Consider the following 20075-nt stretch of genomic DNA (forward strand, 5'->3'; position numbering starts at 1 on the left):
CCTCTCGCCCGAAGATAGCTGGGATAAGCTTGCCCGCGACCCTAGTGAGGATAAGCGGCGCAGAAAATGGAAGGATGGATGAATTAATATAATATTAATAGAATTAAGAGCTCATATGGCTGTATCTGGATTGGAGGCACAAACTGTGAGAGTTGATACGGCCCTGCCGCAGTGCTTCCATTTCGAAGAATATCGCGATTTCCGGTTACGACACTGTATGGTTACAGCCCGAGCAAGTATACAGTAGTTGTGCCATCAAGAGAATTAATCCACCCTGCGAGTTGCGGCGGCTGAGCGTCCGGCAAGCATCAAGTTTCTCAAGCCCGACTCCGTTTGGCTAGAGTTTTCTTTCGCATCCAACATGATTTACATGGCTCCTACTCCGCCTGCCCGGGAGGCATACGTCAGGTTGGTAAAGTGGTATCGACGTTTCAGTATTTGAGCATTTTTTCCCAAAACTGGTATCAGTGCATCCTTAGCGTGCCACAGGTGACATGTATTCACCCCAACGGTCAATTGAGGGTCTTCAATGGATCTAACACGCATGTAATCTGGGAGGACGCTTCTGTACCAAACAGTATTATTACAATGCAAGTGTAGATGTCCCATTAGCTGAGTTAAGAGGAATAATCATAGAAAGAGCTGTGGAGGCATACTTTATTTTTCAGTACTTTTCACGCTCTGACTGATACGTTTTCGGTCCGTGCTATATCTTGACACTAGTGTACAATAGTGTAGTAGTTGGCAAATAGCTCCTCTCCTGCTGTAATGTCTACGAGCGATATGAGGACCACGCAGCGGAGAGGTCTTTGCGAGTGTGGGCTGTAGTTGACGTTGGGAAGATAGCGGCGAAGCTCGATGGGAAGCGTGTCAGGAACGTCGTACTCCTGGTAGCACACGTTGGCAGGCCTCTCGTTGGAGCAGTTGTTCACATACTGACCCACTGCCAGCGGGTTCCGCGGAGTGCCCGTCAGCCAGCTGGTATCACTTGTCTCCAAAGGGCCCATTCGGTCTCTGCCACTGCATGACTTGTACACCATCTTGGAGATCCCCTTGTCATTTCCATCAACCAAGACAGCGTCAATGCACCTAAAGACAAATGGGTTTCTGATGGATTGGAGGAGAATAGGCTCATAAGGTTGGTAGATGGTGCCAGGATACATGGCAACTGTTGCTCCTTTGAGTACCAATCCCCTGGTGACAAACACTCCAGTTCCTGCAGAAGGAAGCGTGCTGGGCTTCCGCTTGATGCAGAATCCAAGTGATTGGAACATGGCATCGTGTCCACACCGCTCGTTGTCACTTTCTACCTGGCTGTGGAAGTTCCCGAGCTCCACACGACGATTCGCCCTGTGGAGAACTCGGAAGAGCTGCACAAGGCTCCGTGACACTTCCTCGTCCGGGACCAGCTTGTCCTCACAACGTCCTTTGACTTGGCGAAGTGTTTTCTCATTTTTAGAAATGTTAAGTACAATCCAGGGCAGAAACCGGTGTCGGTATGACTTCCACGTGAGCCGAAATCTCTCCAATACTTTTCGTAACATTCACGGACTTGGTACAAGTTACAAACACTTGGACTTAGACAAATGCATTATGTGCAACAATGACTTAATCACTTCCGACACGGTGCTTCGCAATAAAGGTAACCTTGCGCCTGGTTATTTATAGCCAACGTTTTTTTTTCACTACATACATCATAAATTGAAAAAAATATGTACAGGAATCGCATTATTTAATGAAATTATTTCTAGGTAAATATTCGCTGAATGATTAAAAACGAAAATAACACTTTAGTTTGAAAAGTCGACCGGAACCTTCCTTGTTTCTGTGACAACTTTTACACGCTTTAGCCAGCTGGATGGGAGGAAAGGGAGCCGAGCAAAGACAAACATGGTAAGAAATCTTACTTGTTGGGTTAGTATGCGCATTAAATGTCATTGATAACGAAAACGTGATGCGTCTTGTCAACTAACCGACTTAATTGCCTTAAAGAGACCTTCTGGCTCACCCCAAAACGTACCTAACGCGCTTAGCCTGCGCTAACTAGCTGAAGGTAATGAGGCTAACTCGTCCTATGAGCTAGCCAAGCTGCTAAAGGGTTTTGGATGCCAACTTATCAGAGTTCTTTCTACACTCTTTTGTCAAATGACAGTCTTGTAGTGTTGTCTGCCGGCTTTTGACAAGGTGTATCCTTCCTCAAACAAATGCTGATCAGTTGGTCACAGCTGTCAAACAGCGTTCTGGCGTGTGATAAGTGAAATGTGTGTGTTTGGGTGTTGATGGAGCTAGGCTCCCCTCCCATGTTATGAAGTCAGTCAATTTGCCTTGGCGCCCCCCCCCCCACACATTGCAAATAAGAGCAGAGGTAGTGAAAGTACTCTCACTCTGTATTTAAGTAGAAGTATAGATGCTGTAGTTAAAAAAAAAAGACTGGTACAAGTAGAAGTACTCATTCAACTTCTGGACCAAACTGTAAAAGTAAAGAAGTACAGACTGAAATGTACTTAAGTAACTCCCACAAGCAGGAGTTTAATTTGTTCCGTGACCAATGCTCGTAACGCAGTTAACAGTGGTGCCTTTTCTTACGATTTTAATTTGTTCCGTGACCTATTTTTTATTATCTCACTTTACAGTGGTCCCTTGACTTTTGAGTTTAATTAGCAATGTGACAAGATTTGCCCAAAATGCTGAGTCTGGTTGGACAAGCCATTTCAACCTGTAAAACAAAAACTTAGAAAATCAGATGATAGGTCCCAGAGAAATTGAGTTTTTTTGTGTGGGGAAAAAAATTGCCTTTTTGGGGAATCACCAAAATTCTGATTCAAATTATAGTAAAACAGTGAAACGCCATTATTTTTCAACATATCTCCTCGACCGTCTCATTTCATCTGCTACTCAAGGGAACCCCTTCTCTGATGGTGAAAAGTTTCGGGAAAGATTTCCACCGCTCGTATGGGCCGAAATTGAGAGATTTCGATGGGTGAAAATTCCTGTGATTTTTTTGAACAGTGTAATTCACCCTGAAACTCTAGGGAAAATGTACGGAGCCCCAGACATGACGTAAATTAAAAAAATCAATAAATACTAGTTCGTGCGCACGAGCTACTAATTTGTGCGCACGAAATAGTTCCAGCGTACGCACGAAAAAGCCGTGGCTCCGTACTGGACTGGAGGGTAACCAAATCGAGCGCACTTTTACGGACTTGTTACAAACGATGCAGCCGAAACTGCAAGACACATGCGATGGCTTCAGGGTAAGTTTATTTTCTTATCATGTTCTAGTCAATATCTTATTATTCTACATTTAGGCAGTTATTTGATTGGGTCTATGTTTGCTACTTCGTTACAGTGAGTAGTAGACTACTCTTTGTGTGTTTGTCGGAACTGCAACTCTGCCTCGACTTTCAACTTTGAAAGAGGGTGCGCTCGATTTCCTTACCCTCCTGTTCAGTATGGAGACCCTGTAACTATTTCGTGAGCACAAACAACTACTTCGTACGCAGAGAATAACTATTTCGTGCGCACAAAGTGGTAGTTTGTGTGCACAAAGTAGTTGTTCATGCGCACGATGTAGTAGCTCGTGCGCAAGAGATATTATTATTATTTTTTTTTCCCCCCTCATGTCATGTCTGTGGCTCTGTACAAATGGAACATTATTGGTGGAAGAACAGTGTGGGCAGTAGAATAGGTCATGTATATCAGCAGTCAATTATTATTATTTTTTTGTGAATTAATTTGTTAAAGGTGAAATTTTGAGGCATTTAAAGTGCACATTGCATGTCTCTTAGAAAATTCCACCAAGATGGTGGCCACTTGTTACGTTGCTAGTTTTATTTGTTCTGTGACCAAGCTTGTAACTCAATTTACAAAGTTACTAGGTCTGGAACTGATGATAATTTGAATAATAGATTCATCTGTCCATTATTTTTCAATTTATCCATGAGTCTGATAAAAAAAAAAGAATACATTTCCGTCTCATTATTCAAAAACAGGACATTATTTCAAATTGACAGTGTAGGAATTGCACAAACAAATTGATTATGATTCAGTTACTGGTTTGGTCTGTAACGTCAGAAAATCGGCAAAAATGATGATTGCTTTCCAAAATAAAAGCAAATGATTGCAAATGTCTTATTTTGATTAAACACAAAGATAATCAGTACGCTTTCATGGAGAATATTCACAGTTGAAAGGCTGAAATTCTGAGGATTTGGACAATTTTAGGTTACCATAATTTCCCATGTATAATGCGCACCCATGTATAATACTTACCCCCAAAGTTGACCTACAAATTCTGGAAAACCCTTCTACCTATGTATCATGCATTTTTTACAATGCGTGATTTGGCTTCTACCCATATGATAAAAATATAAAGTATTATCTGTATTTTTTTTCCATTTTTTTTCAAATAATTATTAAGTTAAGCACTTTTTTTGAACACGTAATACTTTCTTTTCATTTACTTGCTCTTATTTTGAAATTCACAGCCCTACTTTTATTTAGTTAATGAGAAAACACACAGTTGTGCTCATGTTTTTGGTTTCACAGGCAGAATTTGTAAGATGGGTACTTCTAATTTTTTAAAGAAAACATGAAGGGCCAGGCGAAACACATTTAGTTTTATTTTAATTGGATTCAAATTAAACTGTCAAGAATTTCAGATAAGCATTATCATCAAACAAAACATAACCATAAAGAAATTAATGATTGTTGTTGTTCAGTCATCAGTTGCATTTAAATATATATATATATATTTTTTGATAATTCAGCCAGGGTATGTAAACTTATGAGCACAACTGCACATATTATGCAGTCATACGTAGCCCTGTCATATTGGAATAAAAGTGTAGGCTACACCTTTTCAATAACCTCTAGGTGGCGCTGGCATATTAGAATGAAAGTGTACATCTTTCTCATAACCTCTAGGTGGCGGTGGCATATTTGAAATGAATGTGTACCGCTTTTTCATAACACCTAGATGGCGGCATACATTTATATAATGGGAAAGTCTTTTTCATTTCCCCCTATACCTATGTATAATGCGCACCATTGATTATTTATTTTTTTTGGGCGGGGAAATGCGCATTATACACGAGAAATTACGGTAAACAATGTTTCTAAATGATTAATCGATGATCAAAAAAAAAACCTCTATATGTTACCTTGACTTACAAGTTTGATTTGTTCCCATAACATTCTCATATCTCAATTTACAGTGCTGCCTTGATACGTGAATTGTGGTACTCATAAGTCGAGATATTTCAATACAAAAGGAAAAAGGAACATTGAATTTTTACTGTTAGTTATATGCAATACCGGTTTTGAAAACTTGGCACCATGAAAAAAAGTCCTCTTTTATTAACTTTCATTGTTATGGTACTAAGAAGAAAATAAAGCTTCAGTAGGTAGCATTGTATTTGTGCTTTGTTACTTCCCACCACTATATGAGAATAGAATTGTGGTTGCTTGCTACAGCTGATTCCCACGTTTGTCTTGATGTGGTTGTGTTCTTTCTTTTTTTTTTTTTGCAGAACAAGCTGAAGTCCTCACAGAAGGATAAAATTCGCCAGTTCATGATTTTCACGCAATCCAACGAAAAGACTGCATTGGTCTGTCTGTCGCAGCATGACTGGAAACTAGAGGTGGCCACAGACAAGTTTTTCCAAAATCCAGAGCTGTATGTTTCCACTTTAAAAGGGGCTTTAGACAAGAAGAAGCTTGAGCAACTGTACAACAGATATAGAGGTATGTAAATAAGAAAATGTTATACACAAATACATTCAGGATATATATGCATTCAAATAATCTTGTTCTAGGATCGCAGAAAGATTGATCACAAAGTACTACACCAAACCAGTGTTTCTCAACCTTTATTGAGCCACGGCACATATTTTATTTTCTAAAAAAAGTCACTGCACACCACTAAACAAAAATGCAACAAAATGTACTGCAATTAATGATCTCGTCTCAATTTATTTCCAAATTTACTTGTGTGTGAAATCTGCGCCTGCATAGATAGATGAACAAAGATACATTACTTGTCGTAGATTAACAGTAGTTTTTGGACAAGTTATGTAAAATTGGATAATTTCCTGTGATACTCCTGCTGATCTCTTATGTTACAGTGGTTGGGAATCACTCCAATATGAATGTAATAATTTTCATTGAAAACCTTTCCACTCAGATCCTCACGACGACAACAAGATTGGCATCGAAGGGATTCAGCAGTTTTGTGACGACCTCAGTTTAGACCCTGCCAGTATAAGTGTTCTTCTCATCGCTTGGAAGTTCAGGGCCGCGACACAGTGCGAGTTCTCGAAACAGGAGTTCATGGACGGCATGACAGAACAAGGGTGAGGATTTAGATCCAGTAGTGCCTTGACTTATTAGTTTATTTTATTCCAAACTCACAACACTCTAAATATCTAAAATAATCTTTCACCATTGATATTAATGAAAATGCCATTAATCTGTTCTATCCCTCCATTAAAACCCCAGAACAATATTTTGAGCATGTTTATTGCTGAGAAAAATAGCACTCGAGTATTGTACTTCATAAATACAGTAAAGACATAATTAAAAAGAATGTAAAACATTTAACAATTTCTGCATCAAGATTAAGTGTGCGGCTCCTTCTGGTGTGTGCAACTTGGCCAACAGGGAGGAGTGCACTATAGACATACGGATATAAATAAAGACGACGGTCGCACCTGCTCAATAAGATGCAGTAATGGTTGAGTTGTTTTTTCTCAGAGGATAAATAATATATGTGACCCTCCACCACGAAACCGATCAGAAGTCGCATGGCTGTGTTTTGAGATATAAATTTAATGAATAGGCATTTAAATGCTTTCCACTGATGTATCGATCGTGGTAGTCGGGTAACATTTTGGAGAAGATATGTCCGTATAAAGACCGGAAGCGGTGTTTTAACGTTAGCCTTGCAATAAGAATGTGTTGTTTACACCACGAGGGACTGTATTACGGCCTCTTGTTGATTCACGTGTAATGACGTACACTTGAATTAAATCTGCGGCTGCAGAGAGCCCCAACCTTTCTGCTGATACCAGACATGATGTGGTTTTCCTTGTTTTGCGAACGGCAGCAGCCGATTTGCGTCATTGATTTCTCATCGTTGTGGGACTTTTCTCATGGAGATTTCGTGGTACCCTCTCAGTAAAAGCATTTTTTTTTGAGGCAATAAGATGAAAATTCACATCAAACAAAACACGGCTTTGCAACTTTCGAACGGATTTCATGCTGTAGGGTCACCTATGCCTGTGAGTGTTGTTATAGTGTTTGTGCACGTGATGTGGCACCGTTTGTGTTCCTATATCTGTTACTTAAAGGGTCATAACAAAGCAACATCGATTCTAGAAGGTTTTGACTGCAGAGTAGCATCCAGATTCTACGAGGGGGAGTCAAAAAGTAATGAGCTCAATTTAATATAACCTACACATAATTGCCGCCAGCAGCGGCACGAATAGACAACCATTCGCACTCACATTCACACCGTCACTATGTGGGAACTTAACCCACGCTGCGCTGCGCCAAAGTCAAGCGAATGTACCACTACACCATCAGTGACTCATTTCAATTCTAAGTAGGTTAAATTAAATTGGTCTCATTACTTTTTGACTGCTCCCGTATTTCTTTCAGCTTTAGCTTGATGGTAAACTTCAACAACTGGGATTTGACAATAAAATACTTGAAGCCTCTTTTTCGAGTTGATTATCTGCTAAAGTGCTGCTTGTTGTGACGTGAATTGAGTTCACTGCTACCATCTAGCGCTCGTAATCTAAACGTTTTGCTCGCAAGTCAAAGCACAAAATTGGCTGAGGGACAGCTCGTATCTCAAAACTCTCAAGTCGGTCACCCGTAAGTCGGGGCACCAGTGGACTCGTTAAAAATGTTTCAGGCTGCAGCTTTATATGATGATATCAGTTCAATTGCTGTAAAATATATGTGCCCTGCGTTTGGTTGGCGACCAGTTCAGGGTGTACCCCGTCTCTCTCCCAAAGTCAGCACGCCTGCGACCGAAGTGAGGATAGCGGTATGGAAAAGGGATGGATGGCAGTTTTTTGTATTTGTATTTATTTTTTTATTTTGCCCCATGCATGTCAGAATTATTGTCATATTGTTGAGTGCATTGTGTCTCCTCAGGTGTGACAGTATCGACAAGCTAAAAGCTCAACTCCCCAAGATGGAACAAGAGTTAAAAGACCAAGGAAGATTTAAGGACTTTTACCAGTTTACATTTAATTTTGCGAAGAATCCTGGTCAGAAAGGTTTAGGTAACAATGAACTGTGATGCACCAAATGAATGACTATAACCTTGTATTAGTAATGTCTATTTTCAATTGTTTTTTCCTTTTGTTGTTTTCTCATAGATTTAGAAATGGCTATTGCATATTGGAATTTAGTATTGGATGGAAGATTCAAGTTTCTCGACCTGTGGAAAACATTTTTAGTTGTAAGTACCGCGCTCCCAGTGTGCACCTTTCCAATGTTTCTTCACATTTTGTACGAGATCGTTCGACTACATGTTATTCCTATCTTTTTGTGAGTAATGTATGTCAGATGGCCATTAAATCGGAATTAGCCACTTGGCTCTGCAGTGTAAACCCAGCCAAAGAGAATTCGTAGATATCAAATAAAACTGTATTTATAAAGTACTTTTTATACAATGACATGCAATTCCCTCCTACCCCTCATCCACGCACGCACGCCCACACACACACACAGACACACACAGGTAAAAATAATGATAATGTAATGACTTATGGCTGGGCACAGAGAATCCAGGTAATATGTCAGTGCTTTCAAAGTATACGACATATACGACAGTATATTCTCGTGAAAACTCACCATATATACTATATCTCACCAATGGCTTGACCTTGACTTCATGTTTTGATGTTGCAGGAGCATCACAAAAGATCAATTCCAAAAGACACATGGAACCTGCTGCTAGACTTCAGCACAATGATCACAGACGACATGTCCAATTATGATGAGGAAGGTTCGTCCTGCATTTAAATGTTTTTTTAATTACATGTCCACCGTACGCGTGCATAGAATTGTGAACTCTATGAAATGTACATAAAATAGAATAGAATGCCTTTAATGTCCTTGTATGGTGCAAATACAGTGATGACTTGATTTACGAGATTGTCATTCCGAGATTACGCTTGTAATTTAAAACACTCATATTTCAAATCATCTTTCCCCATTGGAATGCATGAAAATGCAATTAATCCAATGCAGTGCACTTAGCCCCCCCCCCCCCCCAAAAAGTCTTTATTTTTTTGCATTTTATAAAAATGTATCGTAATATCCTAAATTGAATGTAAATAATTAAGTAGTTAGTGCAGCATGACAGTTGGCAGAAGACTAACTAAGCTGCAATACAATGTGGCATTTTTCGCAGAGGCTAAAGAATATATGCCTGTGAGGATTGTTGTATGCTCGGTCTGGATGAGCAGTGCAACGTGTGCCTTCTTTGTGTTCAAATTAAGTTGTTTAACGGGTTATAATTAATGCAACCTTGATGCTTGTTTTGTTAGGCTTTCTATAGAATTTTGCGTTGTGTGATAGCATTAAGGTGGCGGAATTAGTCGTTTGCTTAAATACACAATGTCTAATTATCTTTGTTTTATGTTTATTTTTAAAATAAACCTCAACTAGCCTCTTCTGAAGAATTGTTCACTATCTGCCAAACTGCTTCTTGTTGTGAAGTTTGCGGCCAACATAGCTAGTGCCCGTAACTCAAATTTGTGCTCTCAATTCAAGACAAAATATCTGGAAAAACTCATAAGTTGGAAGACTCGTAAGTTAAGGTTCCATTGTACAAGAAAATTGAAGTGGAACTCCGTTTGTTTGTTTCAAAATAAAAAAACAATAAAGTAAGACCAGACTCAAATATGCAGTGAATAAGGAACTGTGAGGCACAGTTGCATAATGTTACAAAAAGTAGCTTGTAGTAACATTTCCCCCCATTAATTTTTTTAAATTTTATTTTATTATTATTATTATTTTTTAATAAAAGTAGGATTGTACTTCACCTAATTTGACTGTCACTGTTAAACATCCTGGCCTCAAGACATGTATTTCTTTCCCCCTCCATCAGGAGCATGGCCGGTACTCATTGATGACTTTGTGGAGTTTGCACGACCGCACATCGGGACCAAAAGTACTGCAGTTTGAGCTCCTCTTAACAACAGCCCACACAAACTAGAGAAAAGAACACGTGGCCCACACTGAGCTGACAACTACGTTGCCTTTTCAATCCTCAGGACTGAAATATTTTACACAGCAGAGACTTTATATATACATACACGTGTGTGTGTGTGTGTTCGTGTATGTACATGCATATCACTTTGTTGGTCAACTTGTGGTGGTTTGACGCTGTTATCTACCATATTGGGCTTTTTTTGTGTGTGTGTGCGTGTGTGTGTGTGTGTGTGCGTGCGTGTGCGTGTGCGTGCGTGTGTGTGTGTGTGTGTGTGTGTGTGCGCGCCGAAGCCAAGCAAGACGAGGCACCATGTCAGTTTTTGGATGTGTTTGGGCTCTGCTCAAATGTCAACACACACTCTTGACCTATAATGTAAACATTCTTTAATAATGACTTTTAATTTGACTTCTGAGTGGCATCCAGATTTTTGTTTTATGATACATCTCTGTGACTATTCCGTATGAACATTAATCTTAATTTTTTTTTTTCCAAGATCAATGCTGTTTCTTTGAACGTAAAATAAATGTTTCAGTTTTTGAAGCAGCCTGCCTTGTGTGCTTCGAAGCTGTTCTCAACAGCCTCTGCGTGATGAATACGTTCTTAAACTTTCAGGCTCAGGTTAAATGAGGTCAATCTTTGGAAGATGTCTTCTAGTTCCTCCCATCTGTGGATGGCATGTTTAAAAGGGGAATGATTGAGACTTAAGGTAAATTAGTATTGGACATTTGCTGGCCACAACATTGAGGACACCTGCACAAAGATATTGTTTTCTTAGTGCTGGTCTACACAGCTGCAAATTATAACCAAAATAAGTATTAGTTTTGAAAATGACAAAATGGAGAAAAGTCGTCATGGGGGGGAAAAAAAGTCAGTTTCAACAAAGATTAACAATAAAAAAAATACCTTAAAAAATGATATTGCACCTTTTATTCTAAAAAGGTCTGCTTTATTCTCAAGAAAATAGGGCCAACAATGGATATAAAAAGTATACACACCCTTGTTCATGTCCCAGGTTTTTGTGATGTAAAAAAATGAGACCAAGATGAATCGTTTCAAAACATTATCCACTATTATTACCTATAATCTCTGAATGCAATAGAATTGTTTTTTTTTTTAAATATTTGGAACTGGGGCCTTCAAGGTGGAGTGAGTTATGTACAGTTCCAACTAGCAGTCAGTGTTAGGTCAATATCTTCAGGCTTCTACTAGAAAGTGGGGAAGAAAAAAAAGTAAGGAAAGCCTACAAGAACAACTGAACATTATTTGGGAAATTTTTGGAGGCACTTTAAATGATGGAAGCTGTGTGCTGACTTACATTTAACATAAGTTTAAATGTGATTTGTTAATTCTGAAGAGTCACATCCCAGTTATAAGAGGGTGTGCACAATTGGGCAACCACATTATCTCAATTGTCTATTTTTACTTGCACTATTGAAAGAAGTTTTAAAAAAAATCTATTGGTTTGTACAGGGTATAGGTCCCATTAATGGTGGGAAATGTTTTGAAATGATTTAACTTGGGCTCATTTTTTAAAATCGCAATAACCTGTGGGGTGTGTAGACTTTTTATATGCACTTTATATTCTTGAAAAAGTACCTCTTTCATTATATTCCCAGTCTTTTTTGTTTGTTTGCACAAGTATCTGTACTTCTGTTTAAGTACAGTGCATCCTACTGCACCCCTCCATCTGTGGTGGTTGCTAGGTGACAAGAGATGTAGTTTAGTAGTCGTCCTAGTTTAGCAAGGAGAGCATCTAGCAGTGCCATGTCATAAAGCACCCTCCAAACTGTTGCCTTTCAAATGACACATCCCTGTGATGACATCATCAGAGAGAATGACTACGACACCAACTTGCGATGTCGTACAATCCGTTGCTCTAGGGAGACGGGGGAAATATTTCTAGGTTTTGATGTGCGCTCACATCAGGCGACGAAAGAAATCGCTCTCAATATAGAAACTTAAATTGCATTAAATAAATATGGCTGCATTCGCAGCAAAGGTTTTATCAGAGATGGGGTGGGAGCAGCACTACGCACTCCCAGTACTCAACAATGAAAACAAGGCTTTAATAGACGAGGTGAGTATGGTCCTGATTTATTTCTCAATACCACGGACGGATATGTTAAATACATACTTTTTCTTAACTGCAAATGCAGTGTCATATTTTTAATGAATCACTTCAAATCCTTTTCCACTCTTAATGTGACCAGTAATTTGTACAACTCTTATTTAAAAAGAAAAAAAAAACACTTTTATTCAGCTGGAAATGGTGCCTTAGTAAAGGTGGAGAGAATTATGAACAGTTCCAAATAGCAGCCAGTGTTAGCACGAAACGTTCAGGAAGAAGAAAGCAAAAAACGTCAGAAAAAAACCCTACTTGAACATCTGAACTTTATTTGGGCTTAATACTGTAAGAGTCCCTTTAAATGGTGGGAGGTGTGTGCTGACTCCCATTTAGCATGAGTTTGTATGTCATTAGTTAATTCTGAACACAGCCCAGTAATAAGAGGGTATGCACACTTGTGCAACCATATTATCTCAGTTGTTTATTTTTACTTTCCTCTCAAACAGATTTCAAAAAATCAATTGTGTTGTGCAGTTTATAGATCACATTAATGGTGGGAAACGTTTTTGAATGATTTATCTTGGTCTCTTTTTTTTTTAATTCCATTTAAAACATTTTTTTTACTGTTTATTAAAAAAAACTAGCATTTGTACCAGGGTATGCAGACTTTTTATATCCACTGTATATCAAGCAAGGATTCTCAAACATTTTGGGTCCATGGATCCCTTACGTGGGAGAATGTTTTTAATCATTAATGCTCATGCCAATTAATCACTTTCACCAGTGCCCATAATTGTCATAGGAATTAAAATGTTGCCTGTTTTTGAGCAAAAAGTCGTCATGGTATGATAACAAATGTATCTTTCTTAGAGGAAAAAAGGCGTGATGTTATAAGAATAAAGTTGAATTTTTCCGAGATAAAGTGGTGACAGGATGACAAAGTTTAAAGAGGCAAGAAATTCATTTTATCAAGTGAATTTCAAAAATACAACTTTATTCTTGCAATATTACACTTTTTAATTCTCCCCCAAAAATAGATGAAAGTTTTGAAAATATACACCTTTTCTTGAGAGAAGTAGGACTTTAGTCCTGTGCTAATATACTTTTTTTTTCTGAAAAAAAAAAAATATATATATTTCTGGATGTCAGATTTATGTGGTGATAAGTCACAATCATACTGCATCAGCATTTTTAATGGTCCCAAAGCTAAAGTAGGGAGAAGTAATTGGTTTATTTATTGCAATTAATTTTGTGTACCCCCAAGCTACACGGCTCGCGGACGCTTAGGGATCTGGGGACAATACTTTGAGAACCACTGGTCGCAACACTATTTTATTCCCTTTTGTTTTGTGTGGAAATGATCAACAGCAAGTATACAAGCAAAACTTGTTGGGAATTCTCCATTGCAATGTTTGTTCTCTGCTCCTACAGATATGTGATATAAAGAGGGAGCTCTTGAAACTGAAAAACAAACGCGAGACTAACCGAGAAAAATCGCAATTAGGAGTCGATTGCCTGAAAAATGCAAAAAAGGAGCTGGAACTCACAGAGGTAGGTTTGCCTGATTAAGCCCAAAAAATGTAAGCCTTTTGGGAATTGACTCAACAATAACGCTGATTGTTGTGCAAAGGCTCTGTGCAGAGCCAAAGACAGAGAAGAAGATTTGGAGAAACACCTTACCGCCATTGCCGAAAGAGAAAAGGGCCGTCTGGGGCAAGAAAATACTAAGATGGAAAATGATCTTCAATATTTGGCTGAAAAGACAAAAACTCTTGAGGTGAATAACAGCCATAGCTTGTTTATTTTAATTTGAAACATCACAAAGAAGTTGGCAAAATATGACGATTAACCTTTTGCCCATTTGCTCAGAAACACATCTTAAAGGCTAAACAGAAGCTGGAGCAATTTCGGTTGCAAATGAACTGGGACCAGCGGGCCATGAGTTCTTTTTTGGAGGAGTCGACCATAAAAGATGATGACATGATGGCCATTATGAAGTACTCACATCAGGATGAGCAGAGGATCAAGGTATTTCTGCACTTAGGTGAAACATTTCTTTGCTTTGCGGAATCATTCTCAACTAAATTGTCTGTCCCACAGTCACTTACTTTGGCCATTGAGAGGACAACAGTGGAGGGGAATAAAAAGCGCAAAGCACTCGACAAGGAAATGACAGAAACCTTAGCCGTACAGGTACTGAACACAAACAAAAATATACAGAAAAAAGAAATGAAAAGGAAAAGTACAATTGATAATTGTTAACCATTTGTTTTTGTTGCTTTTTCTTCTCAGATCGCTTTAGACAAAACGACTGAGAATTTGCAGCAGGCTCACGTGGAAACTGAGCAGATCATCCACCAATGGGAAAACACCATCCAACAGATGAAGCAAAGAGATGCATATATGCACCAGTGTGCTCTGGTAACAAACTATCTCGTTATCTCCTGTTCATACACGTTTTTGCCATACTGTTCATTTTCCATGCGTACAAAGTATGTGGCAAATGAATTTAAAATTATTAATCTTACGGCCCTTTTCAAAATGTATTCATATCCTGTCTAACATTAATAAATGGATGATTAATCCTTAATCTTTAGATCTTAGTAAAGAAAAAGTGTATTTTATGTATTTTACGCCACTCGTTTTTGGAAACATCAATCAAACAATGTGATATCCTACTTATGGATGATCATTCTTACGCTGTTATACTCTTACACTGTTTTGAGATTCTCCCATGACCTTTGCATGGTGGATGTTTCTGCAGGACCCTGTATAAATGTGGTGGAAACACAGACAGTTCTTAGACTTTTTCAAGCTACCACTGTCCTATAAAAAATAAAATAAAATCTACACATTTATGGCATCTACATTTTCAAGATTCCCACCATTACCAGCATTTTTCTTGATTTAACAATTTCCTCGCCTTACAAATTCACTTCCGTAGACACAGGTTAAATTTGACCTGTGACCTTTGTAGCACCTGGACGAAAGAACGTCATTTTAAAAATTAGTAAAGGTCAGCAAATTTCAGGGTGAAATAATGACATTTCTTGTGTACTATTTTTATTGCTGTCAAATTTCAGAATGGGTAACATTTGACCCAAACAGTAAAAATTGGCACTATATCAGGACCCCGAGAGGTGGACCGCAATGCAGTGTGGGGATTACTGTACTAAACATTATCAACCAACACAATGTGAACACATGCCCAAATGTAGTCCCTTGTCCCTCCATCAATCCAGAAACTTGCAGAGACCAACCAGATCATCAGAGAAAGGAATGGCACTTTGACGGAAATGAGGCACTTGCAGGACTCCCAGTTCAACGACAACAAGGACAAAGAGAAGAAGTTGACCGCAGCCAATCAACGAGCTGCAAAACTGCGACTGACCTTCAAGGAGCAGGAGAGGAATTACGTTGAGATGCAGGATGAGGTAATGTGGAAGGCGGTGGAGGGTGGTGCTTTTGGTACCTGGGCCTTCACTGGGGACTTACCCGACCGAGTTAATCCACCTCCTAACACCTTGGAGTTATAGAAACCATCAATAGTGTACAAAAGGAAAATATAACAGCATGCAACTGTGCCACGTACATCATTTGGAGCAGTTTAGAACCAATATATTTCTAATAACATTACAAACACATAACAAATGTAAATAAAATAAATCATACTCACCAGAGATTCTGATTATTAAATGTTCTAATGTGTGCAGATCGCTGGGTGTGTTTTGTTCTTTGAACAGTTTTGCTCTGACCAACCAATCAGAGGTTAAAATAAATAAAATACAAATGCTGACAAAGGACTAATTACAAATCACATTGTTTAAAGAAAGAGTCACATTGTTAAAAGAGTTGAAGTTGCATGGGCCAACACTACTGGCTCTTAAGGTCCTGGGCAGATTAGATTGACATGGCAGCACGTAGAGACTAAAATCTGGTTGGACAAACAAATCTAACATTCACTTACTGGAAGCAGTGCAGCCAAGACAAAAGCTACGAAATGACTGCTGGGAATAAATTAATACAATTTCATGGAACAAATATTACAATTTAGGTTGTAAATGTACTGTAGGTCAGTGCCTGATGGTATTTAGGACAGAAATGTTAACATCAAAAGACAAAGCAAAAAAAAAAAAGTGAGAGGGCTTCAGGAAAGGAATTAAGATAAAAAAATATATATATATATCATTAATTTAAAGACAGATCCATTTTTAGTTGCTTTATAGATTAACAGTGTGTAATGTCATGCGTCTGCAGCGGAAAAGTTGCAAAGCTTTACTGGATAGAACAACCTCCAGCGTGCACTCGATGAGGTCCCACATACGCAGGCTCAAGGAAGACATCCGGAACAACAACGACAAGTCAGTCCAATTTAACAGCCGCAGTGTTATGCTGTAACCCAATATAGGCCTTTGATAAATAATGATTATTATTTCGGTTTGATTGCAGACTGATTAAGACCTGGGCCCAAAATGCTGCCCTCGAGGAGAAGCTGATATCGGAAGCTGAAAACGCCATGAGTGAGAAAGAGAGAGCTGGCCAGATGGAAAATTTCCTCAAGGAAGAGGAACAGGCCATCAAGGTAAGTTACTTACACATGTGCAAATACGATACGTCTCGTGTCTTAACCGTCATGTTTCGAGCAAGTCCCACGTTACTGTGGCAAAAATGAGGCAAATCAAGTCGAGTCAATTCGTCACTAGGGCTATACGTCAAGCCATGCAATCTTGCTAAGTCACAACATTTGTTTGCACATTAGCCACTTCACTCATTATCTATACTAACACATGCATATACAAAGGGCCATATTTTCCCATTTGTGCATAAGTCTTTTTCTTAGGCACTTGGCTTGTGCATATTTCAGCTACACGCGTTCAAAACTAAGAGAATACATCGTTGTGTATTTAAAACTACCGCATAGCATCAGCTTTGTGTAACAAGTCTGTTTAGCGTAATGCCAACACGCAATGAAAAACAACTAACTAAACAGTGGCGCAACGCATGTAGACGGATAAAATAATAGTCACAGGCATATATTCTTTATCCTCTGCGAAGAATAACAACTATTACTCCGGCTTACTGAGGAGTGACTGCCTCCATATGCAGTATATCTGTATGTCTGTACTATACTGCCTCCAGCTGGCCAAGACCCACACACCAGCAGGAGCAGCCCAATGTCAATTGAATTTAATTAAAATTCTGTATTATGTGTATCATTATGTATTAACTGTATTATTCTTTACATTCTATTTAATAATGTCATTATTGTATGTTTTTATAAAGTACAATAATATGTGGTACTATTTTTTTTAAAATTAAAAACAGATTACCAAATTATTTCTTGGAGAAAGGAGGCTGAAACGTATTAATGGTATTTCCAGCCACGCATTCATTTTCTGTACTGCTTATCCTCACCAGGGTCGCGGGGGTGCTGGATCCCAGCTATCTTCGGGCGAGAGGCGGGGTATACCCTGCAGTGGTCGCCAGCCAATAGCAGGGCACATATAAACAAACAACGATTCGCGCTCACATTCACACCTACGGGAAATTTAGAGTCTTCAATCAACCTACCGCGCATGTTTTTGGGGATGTGGGAAGAAACCGGAGTACCCGTAGAAAACCCACGCAAGCACAGGGAGAACATGCAAACTCCACAGAGGCGAGGGTGGATTTGAGACCCGGGACGTCAGAACTGTAAGGCAGATGTGCTAACCGGTCGGCTACCGTGCTGCCTAATGGTGTTTCCATTCCTTTTAATTGGGGAAAGATGATTTCAGATACTGTACATACAGTCACAAAAAAATATTAGACCACCCTTGTTTCTTCGGTGTTTTGTTTATTTTTAATGACACTTGGTACACTTGGTGTCATTTTTAATGACACTTGGTACAACAAAAAATATCTTCACTATCTTCACTATTGGTGTTAAAATGAACAGAGTGGTCTAATATTTTTTTCCATGGGTGTGCGAGTGTTTTGCATTACTAGCCTGGTCACGGAACGAATTTAACTTGTATCAGAAGGCAACACTGTACTTTATTAACTACTTACCATGTAGCATGTGGTCCTGTTTTGTGCACCAGGAGCTGGAAGTTCAGCTACGTGAGCGTGGCAAGGAGCTTGTCCGCTGCAAACAGCATGGGGAGGACTTTAGGGAAAAGGAAAAGAATTATATGGCACATATATTACGGAGCAGATGCACCATCAACACGTTGGAAACCCAGCTCAGCAAACAGGAGGACTACTTAGTCAAACAGATGATGATCATGAATGAAAAGGTAAGCATAGCTTAAAAACAGCTACTCCTCCCTGACTGCTTTCTCTAACATTCTTTATTCGCCACATCTGCATTAGGACTCCCAGTTAATCATTTTAGATAAAAAACTAGCACGACTGCAAGGTGTTGTCGGTGATTCCGACGAAAAGATAGGGATGGAATTAAAGATCACGGAGCTGCTCACATTCCTCGAAGAGAGGAAGAAGACGTCCAGTAAGATCCTCATCAAAATCAAGGAGTCTGAGGTCAGATAGTGCACAGTACTATATGCCAATTTTCCAAAATGATGACATCTTACTGGATATTCTTTTGCCTGTGGCAGGAGGACATTCGCTATTTGAGGAAAGAGAGGGAGGACTCCGCTGATCAGAAGGAAGAGCTGTACAACAAAGTAGCAGAAGTCAAGCTGATCAATAATAATATCGAGAGAGAGCTGAAGAAACTCGCGCTGAAGAAACAGGTAGGCTGCTTATCCAATGGCAATGCAGGATTGAGGATTCCATATGGATTTTCCAGTGACCAGTATGAAATATTGATAAAGATTGAAATTTAATACACCTGCTCTTCATTCAAAACTGAGCCCTTGGAAAACTAACAAGTCACATGACACCGGGAAGGGAAAATAGCTCATCTGGCCTCATTTGACATTTTCACTCATTTTACTCGCCAGCTGTTTAGATATTAATGCCTGTTTGTGATATCATAAAGTGTCGGTTTATTGGATGGATTGGAGTTGATATAGAACAGGCCTGTATGGTGGTCTTTCGGCAGAACGTAGCTGAGTCAGGTCGTTACCATGGCGATCAGTCTTTTGGTGCGCTGATAAGGGTCATGACCTCAAGCTACATAATGGAAAACATGACATTTTCTGGGTGACCTTGATACTTTTGAACAGTATTGTATGTCTCTGAATAACGGATCAACCATGCACATTCTCACCCCCTCTTCAGGAACACATCGTGGAGCAGAACATCTCCAAACTGGAGGTGAGGCGTAAGCGGGATCTGCTGTTCAATAAAGCCAACAGCATGGTGTCCTTGGAGAAAAGACAACTGAATGTCAAGAAAGCCATCCAGGAGAGGCAAGAGGAGATCAGAGTCTACAGTCAAATGCTCAGTCAGCAATTGAGGACCACGGAGCAGGAGAGACAGAAAATCAGGTAAAACTGACTAAACTGTTGAAACAGAACGTTACTGTCTCTTACATCAGGGGTTTCTAAAGTATGCCCCAGGGGCCTTTGTAGCCATCTGAATGTTTTTTTTGTTTTGTTTTTTGTTCTTGGCCTGCCACATAGTCTAATAATGAAGAATGAAATTGGCCTAGTTGAAGGCTCGCCCGCTGTCGCTTGATGGTGTTTTCAGCCAGAGGAAAAAAAATCTCCTTGTTTGGTGCGCTTACAGCTGGGAAAGCCAGGTAGCGTTTGCACAACTTGGCCAAACGGGGAAACCTGTCCTCGTTCTGGGCCCGCCACAGCAGCGGGTGATGGCATGTGCATTATG

At 39.4% G+C, this 20075-nt stretch overlaps 3 protein-coding genes across 3 annotated transcripts in view; 2 read left to right on the top strand and 1 right to left on the bottom strand.

Moving 5' to 3' along the window:
- Positions 1-687: 687 nt before the first annotated feature.
- Positions 688-1590, bottom strand: setd9 (SET domain containing 9). Its single transcript, XM_061693798.1, has one exon. It carries the CDS (start codon positions 1542-1544, stop codon positions 720-722), a length of 825 nt encoding a protein of 274 aa, XP_061549782.1. The 5' UTR covers positions 1545-1590; the 3' UTR covers positions 688-719.
- A 250-nt stretch (positions 1591-1840) lies between these two features.
- Positions 1841-10777, top strand: dcun1d1 (DCN1, defective in cullin neddylation 1, domain containing 1 (S. cerevisiae)). The gene is made up of 7 exons (XM_061693799.1): positions 1841-1893; positions 5532-5745; positions 6185-6353; positions 8164-8294; positions 8391-8473; positions 8926-9022; positions 10130-10777. Exons 1-7 carry the CDS (start codon positions 1891-1893, stop codon positions 10204-10206), a joined length of 774 nt encoding a protein of 257 aa, XP_061549783.1. The 5' UTR covers positions 1841-1890; the 3' UTR covers positions 10207-10777.
- A 1435-nt stretch (positions 10778-12212) lies between these two features.
- The window catches only part of ccdc39 (coiled-coil domain containing 39), a 30164-nt gene continuing 22301 nt past the window's right edge, over positions 12213-20075 (top strand). The window contains exons 1-13 of the mRNA XM_061694383.1: positions 12213-12311; positions 13731-13850; positions 13930-14076; positions 14169-14327; positions 14400-14492; positions 14592-14720; positions 15542-15733; positions 16557-16660; positions 16749-16881; positions 18383-18577; positions 18654-18821; positions 18899-19036; positions 19527-19735. Of these exons, the coding sequence (XP_061550367.1) occupies positions 12213-12311; positions 13731-13850; positions 13930-14076; positions 14169-14327; positions 14400-14492; positions 14592-14720; positions 15542-15733; positions 16557-16660; positions 16749-16881; positions 18383-18577; positions 18654-18821; positions 18899-19036; positions 19527-19735 (1886 nt within the window). The remainder of the gene's footprint in view (positions 12312-13730; positions 13851-13929; positions 14077-14168; positions 14328-14399; positions 14493-14591; positions 14721-15541; positions 15734-16556; positions 16661-16748; positions 16882-18382; positions 18578-18653; positions 18822-18898; positions 19037-19526; positions 19736-20075) is intronic.

This window comes from Phycodurus eques, chromosome 13 (assembly GCF_024500275.1).
Source record: "Phycodurus eques isolate BA_2022a chromosome 13, UOR_Pequ_1.1, whole genome shotgun sequence".
In the NCBI taxonomy this organism is placed as follows: domain Eukaryota; kingdom Metazoa; phylum Chordata; class Actinopteri; order Syngnathiformes; family Syngnathidae; genus Phycodurus; species Phycodurus eques.